Below are 26,819 nucleotides of genomic sequence, written 5' to 3'. Positions count from 1 at the left end.
AATCTGGGTTGTTAGATACTTATATGAAGAACAAGAATACAATGAGACTGAAAAATTCTTAAGAGATGAAGAGTATAAGCAAAGAGCAACTTTAGGAAAAAATGATGCAGACTAAAAATTAGATGATGGATTGCGGTGAGCTTATGTAAAAACCAGCAATTCGAAAAGGCCAAAAATGTATTTAATGATGTATGAAAGATACGAATAGAAGTTTTAGGAGGGAATCATGTGAACATATTAAACATTGCGCAGGTGCAAGATTGAAGTGCAAAGGATTGATTGCAAAGATTGCAAGGTGCTTATTTGAGAAACAGCAGTTTGAGGACGCGGAATACATATTTGAATATGTAAATTACATTCGAATATATCTCTACAGAGGTCGGCTAGCGGAAATATTTAAAACTATCTGCTGGATTGCTAGGTGCTTATATGAAAAGCAACAGTTCCTTAAAATGCTGAAAAAGTGTTGAGAGGTAGGAGTTAGGCAAAATAAAGTTTTAATTGCAAATCACGCGGATACACTAATTACTAAATACAGGGACTGCAACATACTTATATATAAAAGCGGTTCAATAACACTGAAAGTTTATTGCGACGATGATGCTAAAAAGTTAAAAAGCGACGATGATGCTAAAAAGTTATTTGCAAGTATTTAAAATATGCAGAAAGAAACCATTTTTTTCGGAAAGAATCATGCGGAAACACTAAATACTAAGTCGAAAATACATATTTTGACTTTTCACTAACTAGTTCCATCTAATGAAACTTAAAAAAGTTTAAACATCAAAAAATAATGAGTTGTTTTATAAATTCAACTAATTTTTTTCTTTACAAATTATTGATCAATTAGAAACCTTACAAAAATATAATAAATCATAAATAAAGGAATGTAAAGAAAAATATAAAACTCCAGATAAAGCACCATTATAAAAATTAATAACAACAAAATTTGAAAAAGCAGTTATAAACAAAGTAATTATTGAAGCAGAATTGTGATGCAGAGGAAAATCAAAATTACATCAAAAACATCTTTAAAAAATTTTACCTATCAAAAACCTAACACTAAGAGAATTACTCCTATACATATATTTATAAAAATATTCTATTGTAAATTTTCTTTAACCAAAAAACTGGAAGTTTTATAAAAAAAGTTTCAGTTCCACTTTGAGCCCATGTTTTAATGTTTCTGCATTCCTTCACTTTCCATGACTTGATCAAGCATGGCTCCAAATTCATCCGAATCAATGACATTATCTTTGTTTTGATCAAACTGACTGAAATCATTTGCAATTTTCTGGAACTTTTGCTTTAAATGGGTAGGAACACGCTTCATAAAACGATCAAACTCTTCTCTAGACAAACCTATAAAACAAAGAAAACAAAGAATAGATAGAAAAAAGTATTACTCTTAAAAGTAAACTCATTTTACAAATCAATGTCAATTTTTTTATCTACCTTGGTCACCATCCAACATTTCAATGTCAACAGCAATCTTTTCAAGTAAAGATCTATCCATCGCTTTCATTTTCTCATTCAACTGAGAAAATATCATTTCTTGAAGTTTTTGGAATCCCTGAAAAAACAAAAAGAGTTTTTAAAAATCTGCAGAGATAATTTTTCTTTTTAAATTAATGACAAATTCATTTTTAATTTACAAAAAAAAAAAAAAAAAAAGAAAGAAAAAAATATTGGCTTACAGACAGCTGCTCTTGCAGGCCATCTCTAATTTTTGCCAACTTTTCATTTTCCAAAAGCAATCTTTGATAGATGTCTTTAAACTTGTTGACTTGCTCCTTAAGATCACTTACAGTAGATGTTAGCTCTTTGTTATTCTCTTGGAAGATATTGTTCTGCTCTTCGAGCGCTTTGTTATTTTCTGAAAATTTCTCATTTTCTGCTGTTATTTTCTCCACCTTAATATTACAATTACAACATGATATTAGCATTATACCTTAACACCAAGTTACCTAAATAAATATTATTACAATAATAGACCTTTTCAAAATTAAGCGGCAATTATTAATCATGTGGTGCAATGTTTTTGTCGTGAGGGCAAAATTGTAAACTAATTAAAGAGAATGCTAAACTTATTTTTTATTATTTGTTTCAAATGAAATAGTATATTTGGAAATACATCATTGAAAGTAGTTTTTAACATGCCACTTAAGAATTACAAAGATTTTTTGAAATTATCTGTCAAACAGCTTTTTAACTGTTCATGGGCTAAGTACAACTGAGCATAAAATCAAGCTTGTTGCAAGAGCATTTACTGAAGTGGAATTAAATATAGAAGTCATAGAAACAGCAGGAGAACAGGAGAAAAACCTTAAGCGATCGTATGCGGAAAAACTAAAAGCTTTAGATCTAATTAACCCAAACTCTGTTTCTATGGTAAACAGAAAAGACATAATAGCTGAATGGCCTTGTATTACAATGAGAAATATTTTTTTGTACATCCTTAAAAAAAATACTTTGATTCGGAATATATTGGCAACTACAAAGACCAAAAAGCATATTCATTTTTTAATAGTGGTTTTGTAGGCCCTATAATGCACTTCAGGTTTAAAAAAGATGTTTTATTTGCATATTCCGAAGTGTGTGGTTTGCAAAAGATTAATGAAATAAGAAAACTTTGGATTGTCTTGATTAATAACAACATAATTTCTGCTTGGTGTTTGTGTATGGCTGGAGCTTTTGAAGTTTGTAATCATGTCATTGCCACCCTTTATAAAATGGAATATGCTTATAACAAAGGCTAGAGTAATCCAACATGCACTGAACAAGCATGTGTCTGGAATAAATCTTCTCAAAAAGATACCAATCTGTGTTTAATAACTGATATGGTTGTTAGAATAGTAAATAATGTAATAGATGATAATAAGAAGGAGAACACACGAATGAAAGGATTGCAAGAACTTGATCCTAGAATTGAAATCATGATTTTAATAAACATTCATTTGAAACTTTTTTTTAAACAATATTCATATCTGAACCTTCTGCTGTAATATTTAAATCAAAAATTAAAAAATCTGATGAAAATGTTGAAAGTAATCCTGATCTTCAATCCATCATCAATCCTGATCTTGAGGAGTTATCTTTTAAAATACTTTCTGACTATCACAACACTGATGAAAAAACTTTCTGATCATCATAACACTGATGAAACAACTTTCTGACCATCATAACACTGATGAAACAACTTTGAGCAAAATATTTTTAGAAAAAATGGTTTTGCCCTAGGAAACAATTAAAAATATAAAATATAATACAAGAGATCAAGCCAAAAGCAACACCTGATTTCAAATGAGAAAGGGGAGGATAAAAGCATCCAAACATCACAATGTATATACCAAACACCCTTTCTAAAAATACCAGTTCTAAGAAGCCTAAAACAAATCCTCTTGTTGCTAATATTTTATACCCAAACAAAGAAAAACTTACTACTGCTTCTACCAAATGGGGAATTGATAATGAGCAAAATACTATAAAAATATTTTATACAAACCATGTTTCAAAACATTAATTTGAAAATTGAAAAAAGTTGTTTCTTTATCTTTTATGAAAGACCTTATATCGCTTGTTCCCCAGACGGAATTATAGTATGCAAATGCCATAGAAGGGTGTGTTTGGAAGTTAAATGTCCTTTTAAAATTTTTAATAAAACAATTAAAGAAAGAGCTAATGAATGTGAAAAAATGTTTTTTCAGCATTATGTTGACCACGACTCAACACTTTAAATACTTTAGAAACTTTGTTTGTATGTGTTCATTTTAATGCTCCCAATTACTTTTGATATTTATGTTTAAACTTGATCATTAGTAAAACAATTTTCAAAATAATCTTTGATTTTAAGAAAGATTTTAAAACATTTTCCTACAAGGAATACTCACCTCCTTCTTAAGATTTGCATTGTTCTCTGCAAATTTTCTGTTCTCCTCAGCCATTCTATCAATTTCAGCTTTCAGTCTAGCAATTTCATCTGCTAAATTTTTGTTGTTTTCAGCCATCTTGTTATTTTCTTCTGACATTTTTGATACTTCCTGTGATAACTTTTCATTATTTTCAGCAAATTTATTATTTTCCTCTGACATCTTTGCCACCTCACCCTAAGATAATCAATATATATATATATATATATATATATATATATATATATATATATATATATATATATATATATATATATATATATATATATATATATCTTTTAAGTTTGTTCATTCAAAAAATAATATCTTAAGAAAATAAAACTTAAAGACTTACAGTCAATTGATCAACTTGTTCCTCAAGTTTTTTGTTATTTGCTTCAAACTTTTTGTTTTCTTCACCCATTTTATTTAGTTCTCCTTCTAATTTATTAACATTTTCTTCAAGTTTTTTGTTGTTGACTTCATACTCTTTATTTAACTCAGACATTTTGGAAACCTCACCCTCTAATTTTAAAACATTGTTGTGAAGATTTTTGTTATTCTCTGCAAACTTGTTGTTTTCTCCTTCCATACGATTGATTTCACCACCAAGTCTGTTAACTTCAGCTTCTAACTTAGCATTGTTTTCTTGGAAGCGGTTATTTTCTTCCTCAAGTTTTTTATTGTTTTCTTCAAACTTTTTATTTTCCCCTTCGAGCTTGTCAACTGAGGCCTCTAACCGTTTGTTGTTTTCTTCAAGTTGGCTTACAGAAGCTTCCAATCTGCAATTGTTCTCTTCAAGTTTATTGACAGATTCTTGCAACCTGTTATTATTTTCTTCAAATTTTTTGTTTTCACCTTCTAACTTGTTTACTGATTCTTCCAATTTCTTATTATTTTCTTCAAACTTTTTATTTTCTCCTTCTAACTTATTTACTGATTCCTCCAACCTTTTATTGTTCTCTTCAAATTTCTTATTTTCATCTTCCAGCTTGTTGACTGATGCCTCCAGCCTCTTATTGTTTTCTTCAAACTTTTTGTTTTCACCTTCCAACTTGTTTACTGATTCCTCCAACCTCTTATTGTTCTCTTCAAATTTCTTGTTTTCATCCTCTAGTTTACTTACTGATGCTTCCAGCCTTTTATTGTTCTCTTCAAATTTTTTATTTTCACCTTCCAACTTATTAACCGATGCCTCTAACCTTTTATTGTTCTCTTCAAATTTTTTGTTTTCTTCTTCCAATTTCTGATTATTTGCAGAAAATCTATCATTTTCTGATCCCATTCGTCCAATTTCATCATTTAACCGACTGATCTCATCTTTATTGTTGTTTGAATCAACAGAAGCTTTTTGTATCTCTTTTCCCATTCTATCAATTTTAGATGCTCTTGTTTCAAAATCTGGCGTAATGATTAAATTAATTGTACCACTGCATCCACCAAGCATGCTTGCACTCTAAAAAGTTGCATGAATAATTACTTGCAAAGCATACAACTATAAAAGAACAAAATGGGATTAACTTTTTAAAACAAACCTTTGGTGTACTTTGGTTCTGTTTGCAATCATCAATTGAAACAAATGCATATCCCATAAATACATCTTTCTTGAGAGTATTTTTATCCCACACGGACAAAGCGAGAGTATCTTCACCTGAGACATCAAAAGTAAACTCTTCGTTCCAATCTGGATTCAGACTGCTACTAATGTGTTTGGTTTTTTGCTGCTTACCAGATAACTCAACCATACAATAGGGATCACTTGTTTGAAATGTTTCTTTATTCTGAAGTTCTCTGCCATTTAAGACTTTAACTTTGACCTTACCACGAATCATTTTTTCGAGATCTTTTACGTCAGGTATAACAGACTAAACATGCAAATGTTTAGATCTTTTAGAAAAAATTAAAATATTTTTTCTCTTTCCATTATATTACATATTTACATTTAATAGCCTGTTATATATCATATGCACACATGAAAAATTGACATGTTTGTAAAATGCATTCAGATATTAATAATACATACTAAATGTTAGTACAACAGACAGTATATAACAAATTATTTACTTGTTTGAATGAACCCTCCTTTATTTTACTTTCTGAAAGATTTTGTGATTCCGATTTTTTACTTAATGTAGACGAATTATCTGTTGTGCTTCCTTTTAACTTGTCCCCTTTCGTCAAACTAAGCAGCGTTGGATTCATTTTGAAACTGCATCATAGCAACTAAAATAAAAGATAAAAGAATTGTATGGCTAGCTGGTTATAGTTTTTAATATTATGACCGTAATGGCGTAACAATGATTTTAGTCAAGGATTTAGGATTTTGGTGATTTTAAATGCACATTTGAAAATAAGAGGATACTAATTTCCTCCGTTTAAAATATTCATATTATAATTGTATTCAGTTTTAATTTTAAAATAAATATTAAAATTACTTTAATGTATAAATTATTTATTATCGACTTTACCATTTAATTTAGAGCTTTAAAGAGGCGTTTCGCGGTGTCTAAAAGATTGTTTATTAATAAATTTTGTCTCGATTATTATTAAAATCAAAAAATTGACCTGAAATAAAATTGATCAGTAAAATAAGATAAAATTATCGTTTATTAAGATTATAAACACATTCCGTGACATTACCTCGATACCTACATACTAATACTTCATATTTACTTTGTAATTTTGAATTGAAACAGGATTTTTAAGCGGCAATGACTTTGTAAAATAAATATGTTTAGTATTTACTCCCTAACACTACGAAAGACAGTCTATGTGCTAACATATTAATAAAAATCGGTATTGATATAAAATATAAATGTTAATAGAACCAGTCGAGATTTTGAACAGCTATGTCCATACCATGTACATATCATGTCCATGTAAGAATGCCAGCACTATTTGAAGTACTGTAAAGCAAACCTAACCCAGGCGTCCTCCCCCTCACCTCCCATAAGTTTTATCATATAATGTATATGATGATGTATAAAACATCATCGTAATCATCAATAAGGCATCAAAAAGACATTTAAAAAAATATCAAAAAGACTTCAGAAAACTTAAATTTTATTGACAACAATGGTACGAAGGCTTTCCTTATGTAGTGTCAGAAAGAGATTTTTCAAAAGCTTTTGGTTTAAAAAAAAACCAGCAATATTTTTTAAAGGTAAAATTTGCTCCGCTTGCACCTTGCTACTTCCCTGAATACAAGTTAAGCTACTAGAGTACAAGCATGTTTTAGTTGATTCTTAGGTGTCGTTTCCTTTTAAGATACTTCGAAAAAACTTTTATATAGGTTTGATGTTCGGTTCAGTACAGTCATTAGCAGTAAACAAATTTTCAAGAAAAAAACACATTTTAAACTGTAAAGAAAAGAATTTTTTCTGAATGAACATAATATGTTTATTCAGAAATTTGATAAATATATTATATTTATCAAACAGATTTTCTTTGAGAAATTCTGCAGAGGCTGAAATTTCCAATTTCCAATTAAGCGTTTATGCTTTTCAATAGAATATGCTGCCGATTAAGGTACTAAAAAGGGCGGTTTGTACTTTCAACTAAAATATCTGTTTAAGCGTCTTATTGTACAAGAGCTTTTCAAAAACCAAGAAGAAATCCAAACTGTAATCAAATTTTTTACCTTTTAGATATCTTTTCCTCAATTTCGGTCATGAAACAATATTACCATTTCCAACGTTGCACAGTGGAGTATTTCACTTGAAAAGTTGAACAAAATTATTTTATGATTATTATCGATGTGATATGTAGTAAAAAGAAGTTTAGGGTCATTACATTGTATTAAAAACGATTGGTCACACATGAAATGTAAAAAATTTATATATTAAAACAAAAAATACATATTTTTATACATCTTACATACTTTACAAATATCTACAACTTTACAACTATTTAACATAATGACAAATAACTAAATTTATATTACTAAAAAGGATAATCACACTTGAAAGATGCATCTAAACCTATACTGGGTTTCTTAATTACTGAACTTAATCCTTAGGTTATACCTGTTGTTATGAATTATTTTTCGTTAAAGGATTAAATCCTATGGTTAATCCGCAACAAGGGGCAAATGATTTGACAACCAAACAGTTTGAAATTAACAATCTAAATTTATTATTATAGCCCTATATTTAATCCAAAATAAAATAAAATATTTTTGTACTTGTCAATGCAATCATTTTCAATCAGAATCAATATCTGATATGTCGAATCAATATCTGATATGTCGTCAATCGTCATCGCTTGTGAGTCTTCTAATGTTTCCGGCATCAAGAGTCCTATTGTCTCACTGGAGAACGGTTTTCTTTTTGTCTGGGGCCTTTTTCTCATACTGCTTAGCAAAGGATCCGAAGTTAGCAGAAGTCTGTTTAAAATGTCTCTATTACAGTTTTCTCGCGAAGACTTCCTCGCATAATTCTGTCGATAAAGATAGAAATGTTTGTTTCTGGCTTCGGCTGCTTCTTCTGATAGCTGGCCAATAGGCAGTATAGCCTGTTCAATTATTGTGGTGCCATCTCTTAAAACTTTATGCATAGTCGGCGTCATTGGGTGCCATGCATATAAATCAACATAAAGTTTAGCTGTCTCATTTGCAAAATTTTCAAATTTTTTTACATTAATTTGATGCCCACTCGAAATTGTTTCCAAAATGACATTACATTTTTCTATAAGAGTTATATCAACCCCTGTGATGCGGGAAGCGGTTAAGGGATCGGCGAAAAATCTTCTTGATGTATTCCCATCATTACTGTTCCCAAATCCAGCCTTAGGAATATCAACCAACAGCCCTAATTCATCTTTAAAGGCATTTTGAACTTTTTGTTTTGTTTCCGCTACTATTTTTTTATCTTCTTCTGTTCTTGCTTGCCATTTTTTTATTGGTATTTTATAAGACATATGCAGCAAGGATTCAAAAAATCTGATTCTTGCGTGCAGTATTGATATCCCAAATTTCAGTGTTTCACGGCTTTCTGTCGTTTTTTTATTCAAGTCATTAAAATCTTTTGACGTTTTCCCACATATATAGCATCTCATTGTTGATGTCGTATTTGTAGCAGCATTGCAAACTTTTCCATCAATCATAGCAAAAAGAAATACATGCTTTATTTGCAAATTACCACCAAAAGCGTTTATTATTTCACTTTTTCTCAAGCCTTTTATTTGGTTCTCTATGTATTTGATTTCATCATTTGTTACGCCTTTGCTCTCCCGAATAAAACGGATTCTTATTGGTCGGCAATACCTTGTAGATGATGGTGCTGGGTTTTGCCAAAGCACTTTCTTTTGGTTACCAATATTTTATTACCAATAAAAGAACTTTAAAATATGTTAGCGTCGCTATCATCGCTGTTTTGAAATTTTTGTTTAAACGTTTATTGTTACGAGCCATCACAACCCCATTTCAAAATCAATTCTAAATTATTTCTTTCTTTTTCATTTAAAGTTTCAATAATTTCATTCATATAACAACATAATCGCCTAGACGTGTGATCCAGAAGATCTTGTAATTTAATTTCTGAACAAGTTTCTGTAACTGTTATCGATTCTTCTGGTGGATAACATTCCTCTTTGACTTTTTTTATAAGTGAATAATATGGATAGATATTCTTGCTGGCTGCATGAATAATTTCATATTGTTTTTTAGTCATATCAGCTTCCACAAAAATTGACAACGCATCTGATGGTGTGTGCTTTTTAATGATATCTTCAGTAGATGTGTCACTTTTTCTATATTGTTTGGCTTTTGTTGGTGTAAATAAAATTTCCTTTATAACGTTAGACGCGTCACTGTTCCCTGCAGCACCTGACTCATTTGAGCAGCATACATTAACTGCTCAGAAGGTATATGTTCCCTTAAAACCCTTGTTTTTCGCCTTCTCGTTGGTAAACTCGATTCACAAAATTCTTTTGACGGTCGGCCGGGTTTTGCTACCGTCCAAGTTGGTAGAGCTATGGTAGTATTGAGCCATTGTTTGTTATTTTTTAAAAAACGCTCTCTTATACGGCTAGCGTTTTCCCATTTTTGTTAAAATTGGAACTTAAAAGGTGACAAAATGGTTTTTAGTGCACTTTCTTCATTTGCAGGGCATTTAGTTATGTTTTTAAGGTGTTCTAATAAAAACACGAATTTGTCGCCAATTTTTCCTCGGAACTTTGCTCCAAGACTTCATAAAGTGATTGTCTAGTCATCTTTATTGTGATAGCTTGAGATTCTACAATAAAAATATGAATTAAATTAAATAAAAGTTTTAATCACAAAAAAACTGTATTTGCCTTATTGACTAAAAAAATTAAATCTTAAAAAATCTTAGGGCGCGTATATGCGCAACTTTTTTTTTTTAAAATGGTAAATAGAATATCTAAGGTTTACGTGAAGCACAATCTCGTAGCTTAATAAGGCTTAATTGATATTCAAAAACACTTTTTAATATCGTGTATATAAAAAAAACGTTAAATTTTTTACATCAAATATAATTGATGAGAAATGTGACAGTAGCTTATAAAATAGAGAAAATAAATATACCAAAAAATTGAGCTTACCTTCTTTTTCAATATCCATTATGGTTTTTAAAATTTGTCACTAACCACAAACTCAAAAAACCATTTGTAATAATGCTCGTCAACAGGAATGTTGAAAAACAATTGAACCACAATTACTCGATTTTTAAAGCTGCCCCAATAAGGTGGGAGGGAGATGGGTAACCGAAATGACCATTTAGGGACGTAACCTTTATTAAGCTTTAACAATGCACCAATAAAAACAGATTTTGAAAAAATTTTGAAAATTGACTTTTAATCAACTTTTTCGTATAAATACTCCACTGTGCGTTGGCAGGCAAAGTGCGCTAGGCTAATGAGGCTAGAATATGGGACCTTTCGGTTTCGTTCATCTAGAGCATTTTTACTGAGAAAGAAAATTGCAATCTTTTTTTTATTTATTGTCGAATAAAACAGCTTCTTATACTAGACTATAAATCTCAAACTGGAATACACTTTGAGTGTATTTCAGTCTAACTTTACAGTTTGTTAACGCTCTAACAAACTTGAAATTCTCAATCATCAGTACAATAAAAATCTAATCCTCTTCCTTTAATCATTATGAAGAATTAAATCCGGAGTATCTTTTAAAAAGTTCAAAGCTGCAACTTATCTCTTCATCCCCTGAAATGAAAGATTCAGCTTTGACATCATAAAACATTGACAATCAACTATTTGAAGCTCTTCGAACTGGATATGTTACTTTTAATATTTGATTTTTTAAAACACTTTTAAACAAAAAAAATCTAGCATTTTTCAGTTAATTGATAGCCAAAACATCTTTTAAGATTTTCCAAAGAAAATCTTTAAATATGTTTTGGTTTTTCGTAATTATCACTCGAACCTTAACAAGTACTAACTTCGAACGACAAAAATGCTCTATAAACTAGAGATAAAAAAATCGAGTTTCGGTTTTCAAATTCGTATATTTTTCGTTTAACTTTGAAAGTCGTCAGTTCGGTGACGTTTCTCGAATTAAACGATGTTGTAATCCGTTAAACTTCGAAAAAAAGATAAACGATTATGAAAGCCGAAAAAAGTTGTAACTTTAATTTTTAATCAACTTTGAAAACCTTTAAAAGTCGTTAATATTTAGTTAAAACGGTGTTGAGAGCCGCAAAATTATGAAAATCGTATAAATTTGTTAAAATCATATTTAACAAATTTATACGATTTATAACCATATAACTTTGTGTATATTAACATGATTTAAATTTTGAAAGAATGTTAAAGGATATTGCATTTTTCAAGAATTTTTTAAAATATTTGATATATAAAATGAAAATTTTATGTTATGGTTGAAAACGAAATTTTTAGTTGGATGAGCGAGTTGCTCAAAGTTTCAAATTTTGATCAAAAACTGACAACTTCATTACTTATAATAAATTTTCATTGAAATGCCAAAAAGATGATTACGCCATGAAATTGAAGTTTCCCATTTTTAACTTTTGGTTTGAGAATTGTTAAAATTTTAATTTATATAAATATAAATCATATATAATTATATATAAAAGTCTAATTTATTCCATAGTTTTAGAATTAAGATTATTTTGATTTATTAAGATTAACCCTGAATATTTTCCCAATGCTTTATCCTCAGTTTTTTTTTCTTTTTTCATTAAATTTGACTAAAAACAAATAAAGAAATAAGACAAAAACTCCCTTATTAACTCTTGATAATTTATTAATTACAATTTCAATATTAAATTGTTTATAACAATATATTGTTATGGAGGACAACCAAACTAAACGGGTATACCCGTTTAGTTTGGTTGTCCTCCATAATGACTTTAAATCATGCTTAAAATCAAAACAACTTAAAAATATTCCGTAACGTCAAGACCGGAACGGTTATTTGTCCGCGCTTTCTTCAGACTGTTTTGAAATCAACCCTTTTATAATTGAGGAGGGGGATGTGTGAAAATATAACCTAAATTGGACGCGATGTCACGTGAAAGTAATAAGAAATTATAAAAAAAACTAGAAACAGATAGACATTTCACAGTGTGATTCAATTTGTTATTTTCTCATTTAATAGCAGTGATTTTATTGCTCTTTACTTAGTAAAGAAAATAAATTGGTCAGCAATTTAACGAATTTAGCGTATGAGATCGACCTGGTCAGGGAGGAATAATTATTTTGTGAGATAATTTGGTTAAAAGTTTTTTTAGCAATTAACAAACTTTTTTCTTCATACCCTGCTGTATTGGGTTATATATATATATATATATATATATATATATATATATATATATATATATATATATATATATATATATATATATATATATATATATATATATATATATAATATTCATGACTGGTCAGTATATTTTTTGGATGTTTTTTTTTTTTTTAATATTGTAAGATGTGTTTATAATTTTTTAGTTTTCATTAAGATACAAATTAGTAAAGTTAGGAAATGAAAATGAACAATAAGCCATTATTTTCAATATTACATCTCTTACTAATTTAATATTACAACAGAACCGAAAATTACATCTTGTAATTTATGATAGTAAAAAGTTAAATTTATGTATATAATATTTTGAAGCCTTAGAACCCTTTTTCTAGTGGGGGCTTGTGCCATATGGCCAAGTTGGCCCTTCTGATGCCAAAATAGGATATTTCTGTATGATTTACATGTTTTAAATTGGTGAGGTAATTTAATGTTTTAATGAAATTATTAAAGAAGTATTTCAAATCTATATCATTTTTCAACAACAAAAATAAAAACAAATAAATTGTTTTTAAGATAATATTATTTTTACCTTTTTAAAAATTATTACGTCTTTTCTTTTTTTTTTTTTTTTATCTCTATCTTTTTACAATTGTAAAATGTTAAAAATTTTTATAACTATAGTTGTTTTTAATGCATATACAAGCTAGATAAAAGATCTATACTATATGGAAGATTTGGAATCAGGCGATGAAACTGGAGCAGTCTCCTCCACAGCTAATTTACCTGTTATTAACAATGCAGATCAGCAAACAGAAACTAAGTCAGAAACTAAATCAGAAACTAAGTCTCATTTGGATGTGAAGGACAAAAAAGTTGATTGTTTGTTAAAAGCAGCTGGAGATGCACCCATAATGAAAAAAAAAAGATGGAATGTTGATGGAACTAAACCAATAAGTTATATTATTGATTTTATCAAAAAGTACATTAAATGTGAACCATCTGAATCTTTATTTGTGTATGTCAATCAGACATTTGTACCCTCTCCTGATCAAACTTTAAATAATCTATATGAATGCTTTGGTACAGATGGTAAACTTATTTTACACTATTGCAAATCACAGGCTTGGGGTTAACAAGTAACCTCCTCTAAGTAGTTTTTCTTTGGATTTTTTTGATTATCAATTTAGGGTTTTGTAAAAATTTCTTTGTAAATAATAAATACCTTTAAAATAATTGAGTTATTTAGTTTTAAACAGTAGGTGTAAATTCATAAAAACTTTGTTTTTGAAATTCACGTTTCATCATTACATTTTACAAATGAAGAAATTTGTTTTGTTTACAAATAAAGAATTTTTTAATTTTTAGTTCCATGAACATCATTTTTAGAATAAGAAAAGAAAAGGAAAATAACCATTACCTACAAAGTGAATTTAAAAAAATGTTTTCAGATGAAGTATAATTCAGTTCAAGCCATCATGCATAATCATCTATTATGAATAAAAAGAAATTTTTAAACCTTTTTGGAACAGTACCTTTGGTAGTGTCATCTCAACTAATTGCTTTTCTCAGCAAATTAACAAGAAAATTTATAACTATTTTAATAGCTAAAATGTGTTGGGAAAATTGTTAACCAATTTAGCAATAAAGTTAATTTTCAAATTTAGAGCATGTAGTTATCCTTGACAGATCTTTCCATTTATGTTTTTTTCCTATTTAGATAATTTGTTGAAAAATAGATTTAAATGGGCAAGAAGTTTTCAGAAGTTTTTAATGAAGGGAACATGAATAGTTAGCTTGTTAACATATCAATCATTGTTACATAAAATTTATAAATGTGAAAATATTTTAAGTTAACAGTTGGTGATTGATTTTCAGTTAAAAAAAATAACGTCATAAAAAAAAAATGTTGTTTTTTACTTTGTTTTATTATTATTAAAACATTTTTAGTTTTTAGTGTAATAAATATTTCCTTGACTCTCTAAGTAAATATTTAAATGTAAATTCGTATTGGGATATCTTTACTGAAGTTTATTTTTAAAAAAATTAAGATAATATATTAGCATTAATCCTAGTACTTGAATATTCTTTTAAGTTTTAGCAAAAATGGTATTAAATCCTGCTCAAAAGTTTGCAATGGGAAACATAAACAAGGTTTTTGTTGGTCTAGCAACAACATTATCAGCTGTTGGGTCCTTGCTCATTATTTTAACATATATTTTCTGCAAAGACATTCGCACTGCTATTAGAAGAATTATTGTTTTCATAAGTATTGCAGACTTTCTCACTGCAGTTCCAAATTTTATTGGGTTATTTTTTGAACCAAAAGAAACTGATTATTTCTGCCTTACACAAAGTTTTATTAGCACAACGTCTCTTATGTCTTCTTTGTTGTGGACTATTGCTTTAGCTGTATTTCTGTTTATAATTTTTGTTCAAGAAAATCATGCACTCGCAATGAAACTTTTTCCATTGTTCCATACTATTTGCTGGGGTGTTCCTGTCATACTCAATATTATTGCACTTAAATTAAATAAATTGGGAAACAGTGGTGATGCAGTTTCATCTGGCTGGTGTTGGATTGATGCATCAGGTGAATTGCATGAGTTGTTTTTTTAATCATATTTCTTTTTTTTGTTTGTTTGTTTTTAAAGCAAAAAATATTTTTGGTTTTCAGTTTTATCTTTTTTTTTTATCTTTTACTTTAAAAAAAAAATAGACAAAATGCCTGATAGAATTTTGTGGATGGTTTTGGATGCAAAAGGAATCGAAATCTTTTCTTATGTATTGCTTTCTGTTATCTATATTTGGATTAAAGTACATCTAGAAAAAACGGTATGCATTTAAACCTCAATATAGGGAGTTAAAAAAAAATCATTAATTTTTTTTGGCATGTTGTAATAGAAATGCCTCCGTTTCATGAATTAATTTTATTAGAAATGTGTCATGAAACAATTTCAATAAGATACAGTTTTAGAGAATTCATCAACACAAACAGTTCACTGTAAGCTTTAAAAAAAGAATTTTTTGTTTTTGCTGAGTAATACAAAGACAAATTCAGTGTCTTTCCAGAAACAATTGAAGGCCTTGTTATAAATTCATCTAACTTTCAAACTCTTTCATATTGTGTTATGGATCAGATCATTATATTTCAACAATTGGCCTATGGGGCACCATCTCTGATTTTCCTGATTTTTACATATCATAATCTACATTACTTAAATAGGTTAAAGTTGCAATTTCAGAGTTGCAAGTGCAGCAGTTTAGAAATTACAGCCTTATAAACACTCTTGGGTGGCCCCCCTCAGTTTCTCGATTGGTAAAAATAGACAACTTTAAAGTCATAACTTTTTTCTAACTTTCAACAAGTGACTCATTTTTTCTAGAACTATTTTCTGGATATTTCTGTCTTAAAAGCAGTTTTTTTTAATTACTTGTATCATAGAAAAAAACTATAACCTCAAATTTGTAAAGATTTTGAAAAATGCTAAAAAAATGGCAAAATGAAGTTAACTGTAGCCTTTTTCTATTCATCAACAAGTTCATACATGTTAGTTTTCTGATTAGCTACTTTTGTTTGGAACAAATGAGCAAAATGTAAACAGCTCATTACATTTTAGAAATCAAATATATCCAAAATACATAATCCACTCAACTAAAATGTCCCATTTTCAGTCATTTGGGGATAACTTGTGATTTTTCTAACACTTTGTATTGATCTAATATTAAAAGCAAGTAAGCTCCAGTTTTAACAAATCCTTTTCTATATAATTTTCTTTAAAAAAGTTTTTTCTCTTTGTAATGATCTAATATTAACAGCACGTAAGACCATTAGGCCTAACTGTATAAAAATGTACACACTATAAACTTGTCATGTTTACATCAAAAATGGCAGCAGTTTTTAATAACCCTATTTTTCAATAATTAGGGTTGAATAGCGTTATTGGAAATCAGTGCCCCCCTCTAACCAGCCTCCTGGCCCATGTGAAGGATGTAAGTCATTTCTTAAAAAAAAAAAGATATGGTCAGTTGCTTCCTCCCTGATCTGGTCTTTATACTGGATAGGGGCACAATTAAAGGAGTAGTAACTATGTAGAATCCTGCATTATTGTTCAAATGTGATACTCGAAATTAATTTTAGTTAATCTTAAAGTTGTAATTTAATTATTTATTAAATTTTTTTTTTTAATATTTGATTGAACTGCTAATAATTCAGGCAAAAGTAGGACAGTCGATTGATGCATTACTGGCAAAATGAATTAGAACAAGATTAATCAAGTCATTATAAAATTGTTTTGATGTTTTGTTCAAATAAATTTTGTAAGATTGTTAAAGGAAACCTGATGACTGTCTAGAGCATCAATCAAATGAACTCTAATTTAGTTCCTGGGGAAAACGTATGTTTTGGTTGTGTAAGAAAAATCAAGAGAAGAAGTTGATGAGAGACAACCTAGATTACATATCACCTGAATACTCTGTTATACAAGTTGATACTATAAATTCTTGTTTTATTTAATTTGGTATGTCTCTAATTAAAAGATCATCCAGCATAAGTATGCTAAAAATAGACAATAAAATAAAAAAGAAAGTGAAATTACTAAATGAATCGTTGAATGCATCTGAACAAGAGGAGCCACAAATTAGTACATTCAATAGATTCTCTTTAAATTTTATTGCACAGCTTAAACAAAACTTTCATCATGAGATCAATATTTCACACACACAAAAATTGCTCACTTAAGTTCCAGTCCACTGAACTACTCAGGAAACAATAAATGAATTTAAAACAACTCAATATATGGTGAAGCAAGCTAGAGCTTTGTGGGATGTTAAAGGAATCCTTGGTGAGAGATCAACAGACATAAGAAATCCTAAAAAATAGGCTACTGAAGTTTTAAATCAAATTGTCAACTTTTATGAGGATGATAGTAGCAGCTGGTTATTGCCAAGAGCAAAGGATTATATTATTATAAGATAGTTGGTGGTAGACAACACATTCAGAAGCAACTCAAATTATGTAATCTTTCAGAACTTTACCAGAAATGGTTAAAAGAATCAAAATGCAATAGTATAGTTAAGGTGGAACTAACATCATTTACTCTGTTAAGGCCATAATATTGTATTGTTGCTGGAAAATCTGGCATGCACATGTGTTTGTATCAACCATCAAAATCAAAATTTTATGGTAAAAGCATTAAATGAATTAAGTTTGAAAGATTTGATGGCCTTAGCTATATGTTCAATAGAAAATAAACCATGTATGCTTCATGAGTGTGAGAAGCGTCATAGAAAAGAGAGAATTGAAAAAAATTAAATGAATTGGTATGGGATTCAGCAAATGAAATAACTTATAAGCAATCATTGAAGACTGATAAGTGCTCCTAAGAAACAATAGTTAAAAGCTCTGATATGCTTTTTAAAGTAGATAAAAGAAAACATGAAGCCAAAGGAATGTATTATGAAAATGGATTTTGCTGAAAATTTTAGGTAAGTTAAATTTTATATCATAATATTTTCAAAAAATTATGATTAACAATTACCTATTCTAGCCAAACTGTTTTCAGCCCTTGAAATGAACCAAAAGCAGATTGGCATTTTTTTTGGGACTGCACATTGAAAAAAGGCATGTGATGAAATAGGTGGTACAGTGAAAAGAGTTTTGCTATTAAAAAGTTTTTTAAAGAAAATTGTATAGAAAAGGATTTGTTAAAACTGGAGCTTACTAAATAGGTTTTTTGAAAAAGAGTTATGATTTATGATAAATTTTTTTCAGACTTCTCTACATTTCTGAAACCAAAACAGCTGCTATTACACATGAAGTACTTGCTAAATGATTTGAAAATGTTCCTGCTACAAAAGGAACTTGCTCATATAGTTATTTCTCACCTTAATCATGCTGTTTAAAAGTTTATGTAACATCAATGAGCACTGCATGTGACATTTCTCACATGCTGGAAGATACTTGCGTTAATACACAAAAACCAATGAATACTGATATCAATATTAATGATTGGGTATTAGAGAATTATTTTGGTGAATTTGTCCCTGGAAAGATAGCTGATCTTAAAGGTAAAATGGTTTGTGTTAGCTGTTTGTAAAAAGCTGGCAATTATTCCAAGTATCTAATAACAACAGATATGCATTGCCATCCAGTTAGTGACATTATTGCCACATTACATGAGCCTGAGCTCAAAAACACTAGAGCTTTTTACTCCTATCCTGTTAAAGTAAAGATGAAAAGAATTATCATATGTATTTGTTTTCAATTATCTACTACATTATTATGTATTATCATTATTAAGGGAATATACAAGAATTCTGAAAAAAGGATAATTTTGTTTTTGACATAAATAACAATGCTGCACTAGAAATAGTTTCATAGCAATTATATAAAATTTTGTAAAACAAACTACAAATAATAGTAGGTTGCATCCCTTACATAGGCCAGGAGGCTGGTTGGAGGGGCACTAGCTTCCAATAATGCTATTTAACCCTAATTATTGAAAATGCTGCCATTTTTGATGTAAACATGACGAGTTTATAGTGTGTACATTTTTACACAGTTAGGCCTAATGGTCTTACTTGCTGTTAATACTAGATCAATACAAAGTGTTAGAAAAATCACAAGTTATCCCCAAATGACTGAAAATGGGACATTTTAGTTGAGTGGATTATGTATTTTGGATATATTTGATTTCTAAAATGTAATGAGCTCTTTATATTTGGCTCATTTGTTCCAAACAAAAGTAGCTAATCAGAAAACTAGCATGTATGAACTTGTTGATGAATAGAAAAAGGCTACAGTTAACTTCATTTTGCCATTTTTTTAGCATTTTTCAAAATCTTTACAAATTTGAGGTTATAGTTTTTTTCTATGATACAAGTTAATAAAAATCACTGCTTTTAAGACAGAAATATCCAGAAAATAGTTCTAGAAAAAATGAGTCACTTGTTGAAAGTTAGAAAAAAGTTATAAGACTTTAAAGTTGTCTATTTTTGCCAATTGAGAAACTGAGGGAGGTCACCAAAGAGTGTTAATAAGGCTGTAATTTTTAAACTGCTGCACTTGCAACTCTGAAATTGCAACTTTAACCTATTTAAGTAATGTAGATAATGATATGTAAAAATCAGGAAAATCAGAGATGGTGCCCCATAGGCCAAGCGTTGAAATATAATGATCTGACCCTTATTTAATTTTATTATTCTATGTCTATGGTTCCATGCAGCTGATTTGTCCAAATATATCTTAAACAGTTGTATTCCTTAAAATTCATTGGTAAAAATACAGTGTTATAAGAAGAATAAAGACGTGGTATTTAATTTGACTTCCCTGAAAACTTGTTTGTGACATTTGAAATTTTAAAATTAAGTTTTCAATTAGAAAGGAGTTTTCACATTAGGTTATTTGTTTTTTGTTTTTTTTATTGGCCTTGATCATTGAAGTTCAGGAGGCTGATTTTATATTTTAGCATTATTTTTTATTTTATTATAATTTTAGGTAAACCAAAATGAGGAATCAACACCTTTCTTGAGACCACAAACAGTGATTGCAGCTCGATCATTAGACAGGAAACTGATGATAATCCCTCTATTGTTTATTTTAATGCGCATCTGGGGAACATTAAGATTTTTCATTTTTGTATACAATGTCCACCACAACAAAACAGAATCTGCATCAATTTCAGATTTTGAAAAGTTCCTCTTAGTAATGCAAGTAAGTAAAAAGAGCTTTTTAATGCTGATGTCAAAATAAAAACTGAATCATTGAATTTTTAAAAGCCTTTGCTATGTGTACAACTATCATATCCTAAACATAATTATCATATCCTAAATATAATTATCATATCCTAAATATAATCTTTTTTATATTAAATATCAATTCATTGACTGAAAAGTTGTTACTGAAGAAGTAACCAGGCTTAACTTAGCCTATGCATGGGTTCATTAATATTGAATTTATTATCTGCAAGCAGGTGTCATCCAAATATTTTATATATATTTGTTATTTTAAATGGAAGATAGTAGTTGCTACTAACAGTGATTGCTTTGACAATACCCAATAGTTACTGTTAGAGGCAAACACTTTCTTCCATTTAATATAATATAAAGTTGATTCATTAGTACTGAAAACATTCATATATCCAATAAATTTTTACAGTAATGAATTATCCCACTTTAACTGAAAAACATTTGACATTAGTTGGTGATATCAGTGTGTGGAGTTCATACCCAACATTGTAATGTTCTCATTACAAAGTTGCTTTCCATTATCAACAACAGGATAGTAATGCATATTGGAATCAATGGGTAGTTCTTCCTTGTTTATTTCATATATATCTTATGTCTGGATTAGCATTAAAAAAAAAAAAAAAAAAGTTTGTGAAAAGCTTTTTTACTCCTTCATCTTAAACTTCTTTGCAAAGGAATCATAAATTTTTTTTTCTTTTCTGGTCTGAACCTTCTTTTCTCTTTGAAGTTGTGCTCTTTTTTTTAAAACTTTGAGAGATTCCTCCATCAATCCCAATCTTGATAGCATAATCACCACTGAATCTTCCATTGGTGTTGGATTGAAACTGGATATTTTAACAAATATTTGTGCTTTATTATCCAGATCTTTTGATGCATATTATAACAAAATTCACTCATTTTTTAAAACAAGAAAGATATTCGCTTTTAAGACCTCTATCAATCCCAATTTTGATAGCATATTCACCTGATTTCTTTCAGCCAAAGCTCTTCAGTAAGTCTTTCAATGTCAGTGCAGCACACAATAAGCTCTAGTTTCAATAGTTTAAAATGATTTATTATCTGTAAAAAGAGCTCTTGATTCTTAACTTTTTTGAGGATATAATTTGAGGTTTAAGACTTTCTTAGCAGAGTTAATTTCCTGATTGCCCCCTAATAAAAGATTACAATTTCTTTTTTCTTTTATGTGATAACTAGATACGTGTTTTTTCATTTTTTAATTGTAAATATATAACAATTCTAAGATATAAAATACAAATTCTGCAGGTGTGTTAACTCATGGTATATATGTCTTAACTCATGGGATAGATGTGTTAACACAAAGCATGTATGCTTACAGATATTTATACATGTTATATACATGTATGCTTACACATATTTTGTTTGGGTTTCTTATACTTAAAATGAACAACAGCGCCAACCACACAGGCCATTCTCTTGATAATTTTGTAGTTTAAAAAAGTATATAATTAAAATATGTTTATCATGGGGTGGGTATTTTTAAGCAACATTTTTTTTTATACACTTTTTTCAAAATAATTTTTTCCAATAAATAACGAACCAAAATATTGAATCGGTTTAAATAAATAATGCAAAATGCAAACAGAAGTCAAAGCATTTAAATTTAAATATTTTAAAACATATTGCTAAAATAAATATCCAAGGAATTTAATTTTAAAAAACCTATACTTGCTATGTTAAAAAAATAGTTTTTGGAAAAATTGGAATTCAAGGTGGGAATAGTATATCTGTGCTGTAATCTTTTACTGATAAAGCCATCTTGTCTCTTATATTCACAAACTGCTACTGCTTTGCTCAGTTTTTTTACAATTCTTTCACAAGATTGTAAAAAAACTGACCAAAGCATTTTCAACTTTCTTTAACTTCTAATTAGTTATGTTGTATGTGAAATTTAGCTCCTAAACCAGTTCAGTAATCTAGTCTATGAGTTCAGGGAAAGAAAGAGCATCAAGATTCAGTTAGGGAGTTTTGGAATCTTACCCTTCTATCACCTAGTCATTTTAAAAAGTCATTTTAGTCCAAAGTTGTGGGAAAATTATAAGTGTCATACTTAAATGGGCAGAGAGATCAGGATTTTTTTTTTTAATTTTGTTTTTGAATTTATATGTATGAAAAAAATGGAATGAGAAAATAATTTGTTGATATTTTTTTTTAAACAGAAGGAAAAAATCCTTAAAATTTCTTTTACAAAAACATTTTATTTTTTAGCCCTTAAAGTTTTTTTTACAAAATATTCAATATTACATTTTACAACTCATACTTCATAAAACTATTATTTATAGGGCAGCTTTAATTTTTTAAGCGTGTTGTTTTGGGATAGAGTTGGAAAATTATTTGGAATTTTAAAAGCATTAGAACAAATATTATGTGAATACTGGATTGTTATACTTAAAGTTCTTGTAGTGTTTTCCTAAAACATAAAAAAAAAACATTAAAAAAATGAAATATCCAGCAAAAACATATTAAAAAAAATTGTTGCTTTACGTATTTTTATAAACTTTTTTTTCTTGATGTTCCTGCCAACTAAGTCTAAGACGTTGTGATTTGTTTTTGCAAGTTTTCTCATTCTGTATTAGCAAAAATGCAGAAGTGATTTTTTAAAAAAATCAAAAATGTTACTTAAAAAAATCTCAAAAATTAGCTTTGCAACATAAAATGCCTGCAAAAAAGTGTGAACATAACTTTTATGAACCATTAAAATTCTTATTTTCATTATTTATGGAATTTAATTTCATTATTTAGTTATGAGATGTTTAGTTGAAATCAAAATTAATTTAAAAATGAGCTGCCAAAAAAATCAAACAAAACCAAACAAAAAACTGAAACTTTTTGTTAAAAACTAAAAATTTTTCTTTTTGCTTTTGAATTTGAAATTTTGGTTTGAATTTTAAATGATTTTTTAATTTTAAAAAATGAAGTTTAAAGATTTTAACTTAAACTTAAGTCAAATTATTTTGTTGATAACTTTAAATCTTTACTTGATTTTAAAGATTTTAGTTTTGTAAGTATTTTGAACAAACTACAAAGACTTCACCAGCTGCTTGTATAAACTAAACTTACTTGAGAAAAAGTAGATTGATATATGTACGACACCTGCTGTGCTTAGACCTTGTCTTTTTTCACAATATATTTTGTGCTGTGTTAGGCCTTGTATATTGATGAAATCCTGACCACACTAAATTGATATTAATTATACATTGAACTTTTATTTATCTTTAGGGTATGGGTGACAATCTGCAAGGTGCTGTAAATGGTTTTTTGTTTTGTTTTCTAACACCTAAAGTGAAAAACCTTATTAAGAGTTGGTTCTACAGTTGCTGTAAACGCACACCTGCTAGTGAAGTTGTTAATCAAGGTTCCATGATGGTTAACCAAAATTTTCTTACATAGCAATCTTGATAAGTTTTCAGACTTAATTTTCTAACATCTTATGTTGTATAAGTTTCTTGAATTCTATGACATTTAAATTTTTATGATCGTGTTATCATTAAAACATGTTAATAATATTTTAATAGATTATTGTTATAAAATGTGTGAATAAAAAAATTATTTTTATATAAAAAGCAAACACATTAAATTATGTCATAAATTTATTTTTAAAGGTAAAAAATTCTTTTTTAACTTTGTATTATAAGTTTTTTTTTCTTTTGTAATTTTGTAGAACCCTAAAGTTTGGGATGTAACGTATGTATGTATGTATGTATGTATGTATGTATGTATGTATGTATGTATGTATGTATGTATGTATGTATGTATGTATGTATGTACAATATTTTATATCAATACAAAGAATTTTTTTTATTTCAAAAAGTTTTTTCTAGTTTTTATAAATAAAAGTTAGTAATTGATTATGAATTAGTAGTTGACCAGTTTCAAATTATGCACACTAATCAAGCCAATTGACTTTTGTGGCTTTTTTTCACTACCAATAAATTAGATTACAGGTCAGTGAGGCAAAAAGATACATGTTAAAACCCTCTCATTAACATATAGTAGTGTTTAAGTTGAACATTTTTTTGAAGATATATTTTAATATTGATAATATATTATCGTTATTAAGATATTCAGATTTTGTTGTAATAATAGCTTACTAAGTATTTAAATATTGTATTTTTGATAGTTTTTGGGACTCAATTATAACCAAGCTGGAGCATAGAGGAAAGGGTGCAGGCTATCCCTACTGTGCCTGCAGCTGAATCCTGGAAATTGTGAGGCCAAAGGATTTAATTACTTTACTTTCTCATTGGATTTTTCTCACAGATTTTTATGGGTTTAGTTTTTGAAACAATTCCAATATACAAAAAATAATAGTGGGTTTACAATTATATTGGTTGTAAAATTTTTGCAAAAATTTTGCAAAAATTTTACCCAACAGAAATCCTATTTAAGTGTTTTAAATTTGATTAGTTGAGTTTTTTTATAAGTAAGGAGTTAAAAATAGACCAATATACAACAGAACAACAGTAACTTTAAGGAACAACAGGCCATTGTAACTTTAAGGAACAACTTACATTAAACAAGAAATCATTTTAAACTTTTGAATATCTTTAAAAACTTAAATATTTAAGTTTAAATATTTTACTTTTAAGATTGATCACCCTATGCTTAACTTTTTGTTGTTTTTTTTGTAAGTAAAGTATTTTTTATGATTTTTTGACCATCATTTGTGACTATTATGCTATTAAGATGAAAACATGTTAGCAATATCATGTTACCAATATCATGAAAAGAAATTCTCTTTAAGAAAAAATTACTAAATAGAAAGTTTCTCAAGTTTACCAACGAACAGTTCAATGAGTTCTGAATACCAGAATGTGGAAGTAAAAGTAAGGATTACTGAAAGATTAACCGCAGCATTGATTGATTCTGGAAAACTTTCTCAAGCAATTACAAAAAGTTCAAAAACAAAAGAGGTTTTTTTTTCTTTCATTTTTATTGTAGTATTTTAGTAATTAACATTTTATTTTAGTAATTATTACTTATTTACCTGTTGTGTGTAATTTATTTGTAAAAATTCTGTTTATAAGTCTGTTATTGTTAAAAAAATATAGAGAAAGAAGGTTGAGGATTTTATATTCCCAATCATATAATTTTAGTAATAGAGTTCTTTTGTTTGAAGGTTCTACAACAAACCACAAAACAGTTTGCACTGTTAGATAATAATATATCTAACACATGTCAGGTATTGTTATTATTATCATTGTTATTATTACTATTATTTTTATTATTATTATTATTATTATTATTATTATTATTATTATTATTATTATTATTATTATTATTATTATTATTATTATTATTATTACTATTATTATTATTATTATTATTACTATTATTATTATTTTTATCATCATCATCATCATCATCATCATCATCATCATCATCATCATCATCATCATCATCATCATCATCAATAATGAAATTGTTGTTATTATATATGCACATTATTTTTATATATTCAGTATAACAGTATTACTTATTAACATTTTTTAAATAGTTGCTGCACTCGTAACTTGATATTTCAGATTATTTTTGTTTATAGAATCTTCATCTTCTACAAAAAACAACAGAAAGATTATCTGACCAGTTTGTTTTTTTGTTTTTTTTTTTTTTGTTTTTTTTTTTTTGTTTATCCTTAAACTATTGAAAATAATTTGTAATACATTTATTTTGTAATTATAAATAATCTTTAAATATTATAAGTAATTTTTTTTTTACTATTGCATATTTGTATTTAGAGCAGTTGCAATGGAAGTTGGGTAAGATCTTTCTCAATTTATGTTATTATGTTTTATGAATTTATAATTTAAATTGTACTGTTTAACAGTTTTCTAAGTTAAATGATGTTTTTTAAGTTTATAATTTATTTTATAATGTTTTACAAGTTTATAATTAATGTGGTAATGTTTTACAAGTTTATAATTAATGTGATAATGTTTTGTATTTAAAGTTATGTTTTACCCTCACTCTTATTTAATTTAGGTTACAAAACATCAGATCCATTCAAACCAAGTTAAACAGCATACTAAAGATTTGAATATTTTCTGTGTTACCATAGTAATTCTTGACTAACATTCATCACTTTTTCAAAAGTGCAGTTCACTGTTTTTCAGCTTCTCAAATAAAATTTGAACTAAATTGCAGCTATGTGTTTTTGAGTTGTGTAAAATATTTAGTTTTCATACTTTCTAGCCGTTTTTTTTAGGATAAACTTTATTTGGATTTTATTTCTGTTCATGATTAATATTTTGAATTCAATTTACTTCATTTTCTTTTTGCGTCTTTTTGACAGATTTTTATGGATTTCTTTTGTTGTTTCAACAAAAAACAAAAAAATAAATAAATTTTTAGACGATTTGTTTGATTTTTTTTTTTTTTTTTTTTTTTTTTTTTTTTGCAACTCTGTA

The 26,819-nt window shown here is 28.0% G+C and overlaps 4 protein-coding genes and 1 pseudogene across 6 annotated transcripts; 4 read left to right on the top strand and 1 right to left on the bottom strand.

Moving 5' to 3' along the window:
• Window positions 1-801: 801 nt before the first annotated feature.
• LOC145197707 (uncharacterized) lies at window positions 802-6,485 on the bottom strand. 2 transcript variants are annotated; one of them, XM_090094874.1, is made up of 8 exons: window positions 6,377-6,485; window positions 5,973-6,131; window positions 5,444-5,773; window positions 4,264-5,364; window positions 3,891-4,106; window positions 1,698-1,913; window positions 1,456-1,573; window positions 802-1,362 (listed from the first exon to the last, which is right to left on the bottom strand). In XM_090094874.1, exons 2-8 carry the CDS (start codon window positions 6,108-6,110, stop codon window positions 1,178-1,180), a joined length of 2,304 nt encoding a protein of 767 aa, XP_089951000.1. In that variant the 5' UTR covers window positions 6,111-6,131; window positions 6,377-6,485; the 3' UTR covers window positions 802-1,177. The 2 variants fall into 2 exon arrangements, with proteins under 2 accessions (XP_089951000.1, XP_089951001.1); XM_090094875.1 differs by having other exon boundaries at window positions 6,344-6,410.
• A 6,888-nt stretch (window positions 6,486-13,373) lies between these two features.
• Window positions 13,374-14,049, top strand: LOC145186868 (autophagy protein 12-like). The gene has a single exon (XM_080063159.2). It carries the CDS (start codon window positions 13,374-13,376, stop codon window positions 13,779-13,781), a length of 408 nt encoding a protein of 135 aa, XP_079919285.2. The 3' UTR covers window positions 13,782-14,049.
• A 496-nt stretch (window positions 14,050-14,545) lies between these two features.
• LOC145186867 (G protein-coupled receptor 157-like) lies at window positions 14,546-24,522 on the top strand. Its single transcript, XM_090094838.1, has 4 exons — window positions 14,546-15,238; window positions 15,365-15,480; window positions 20,144-20,359; window positions 23,632-24,522. Exons 1-4 carry the CDS (start codon window positions 14,752-14,754, stop codon window positions 23,800-23,802), a joined length of 990 nt encoding a protein of 329 aa, XP_089950964.1. The 5' UTR covers window positions 14,546-14,751; the 3' UTR covers window positions 23,803-24,522.
• LOC149884436 (uncharacterized) lies at window positions 16,309-19,176 on the top strand (annotated as a pseudogene).
• A 549-nt stretch (window positions 24,523-25,071) lies between the features above and the next one.
• LOC149884435 (uncharacterized) lies at window positions 25,072-26,596 on the top strand. 2 transcript variants are annotated; one of them, XM_090094842.1, is made up of 5 exons: window positions 25,072-25,325; window positions 25,532-25,594; window positions 25,955-25,998; window positions 26,156-26,171; window positions 26,395-26,596. In XM_090094842.1, the coding sequence occupies exons 1-5, from the start codon at window positions 25,206-25,208 to the stop codon at window positions 26,482-26,484; spliced, it is 333 nt and encodes a 110-aa protein (XP_089950968.1). In that variant the 5' UTR covers window positions 25,072-25,205; the 3' UTR covers window positions 26,485-26,596. The 2 variants fall into 2 exon arrangements, with proteins under 2 accessions (XP_089950968.1, XP_089950969.1); XM_090094843.1 differs by having other exon boundaries at window positions 25,121-25,325; window positions 26,151-26,171.
• The last annotated feature ends 223 nt before the right edge of the window (window positions 26,597-26,819 follow it).

This window comes from Hydra viridissima, unplaced genomic scaffold (genome assembly GCF_058129835.1).
Source record: "Hydra viridissima isolate aposymbiotic clone 2 unplaced genomic scaffold, HvirCarnegie_v1 scaffold_8, whole genome shotgun sequence".
Classification (NCBI taxonomy): domain Eukaryota; kingdom Metazoa; phylum Cnidaria; class Hydrozoa; order Anthoathecata; family Hydridae; genus Hydra; species Hydra viridissima.
Note: the sequence above shows the minus strand (reverse complement) of the source record. Positions and strands in the feature narration are given on the sequence as shown.

Excerpts from the sequence above, each read along its gene's own strand:
- LOC145197707 (XM_090094874.1), bottom strand. The coding sequence starts at position 6,110 with ATGAATCCAACGCTGCTTAGTTTGACGAAAGGGGACAAGTTAAAAGGA. Across the intron at positions 4,107-4,263 it reads AACAAGTTGATCAATTGACT|GGTGAGGTGGCAAAGATGTC; the intron begins GTAAGTCTTTAA and ends TGATTATCTTAG. Across the intron at positions 1,363-1,455 it reads AATGTTGGATGGTGACCAAG|GTTTGTCTAGAGAAGAGTTT; the intron begins GTAGATAAAAAA and ends TTTGTTTTATAG.
- LOC149884435 (XM_090094842.1), top strand. The coding sequence starts at position 25,206 with ATGAGTTCTGAATACCAGAATGTGGAAGTAAAAGTAAGGATTACTGAA. Across the intron at positions 25,326-25,531 it reads AAAGTTCAAAAACAAAAGAG|GTTCTACAACAAACCACAAA; the intron begins GTTTTTTTTTCT and ends TTTTGTTTGAAG. Across the intron at positions 25,595-25,954 it reads ATATATCTAACACATGTCAG|AATCTTCATCTTCTACAAAA; the intron begins GTATTGTTATTA and ends TTTTGTTTATAG.
- LOC145186867 (XM_090094838.1), top strand. The coding sequence starts at position 14,752 with ATGGTATTAAATCCTGCTCAAAAGTTTGCAATGGGAAACATAAACAAG. Across the intron at positions 15,481-20,143 it reads AAGTACATCTAGAAAAAACG|GTAAACCAAAATGAGGAATC; the intron begins GTATGCATTTAA and ends TTATAATTTTAG. Across the intron at positions 20,360-23,631 it reads AGTTCCTCTTAGTAATGCAA|GGTATGGGTGACAATCTGCA; the intron begins GTAAGTAAAAAG and ends ATTTATCTTTAG.
- LOC145186868 (XM_080063159.2), top strand. The coding sequence starts at position 13,374 with ATGGAAGATTTGGAATCAGGCGATGAAACTGGAGCAGTCTCCTCCACA.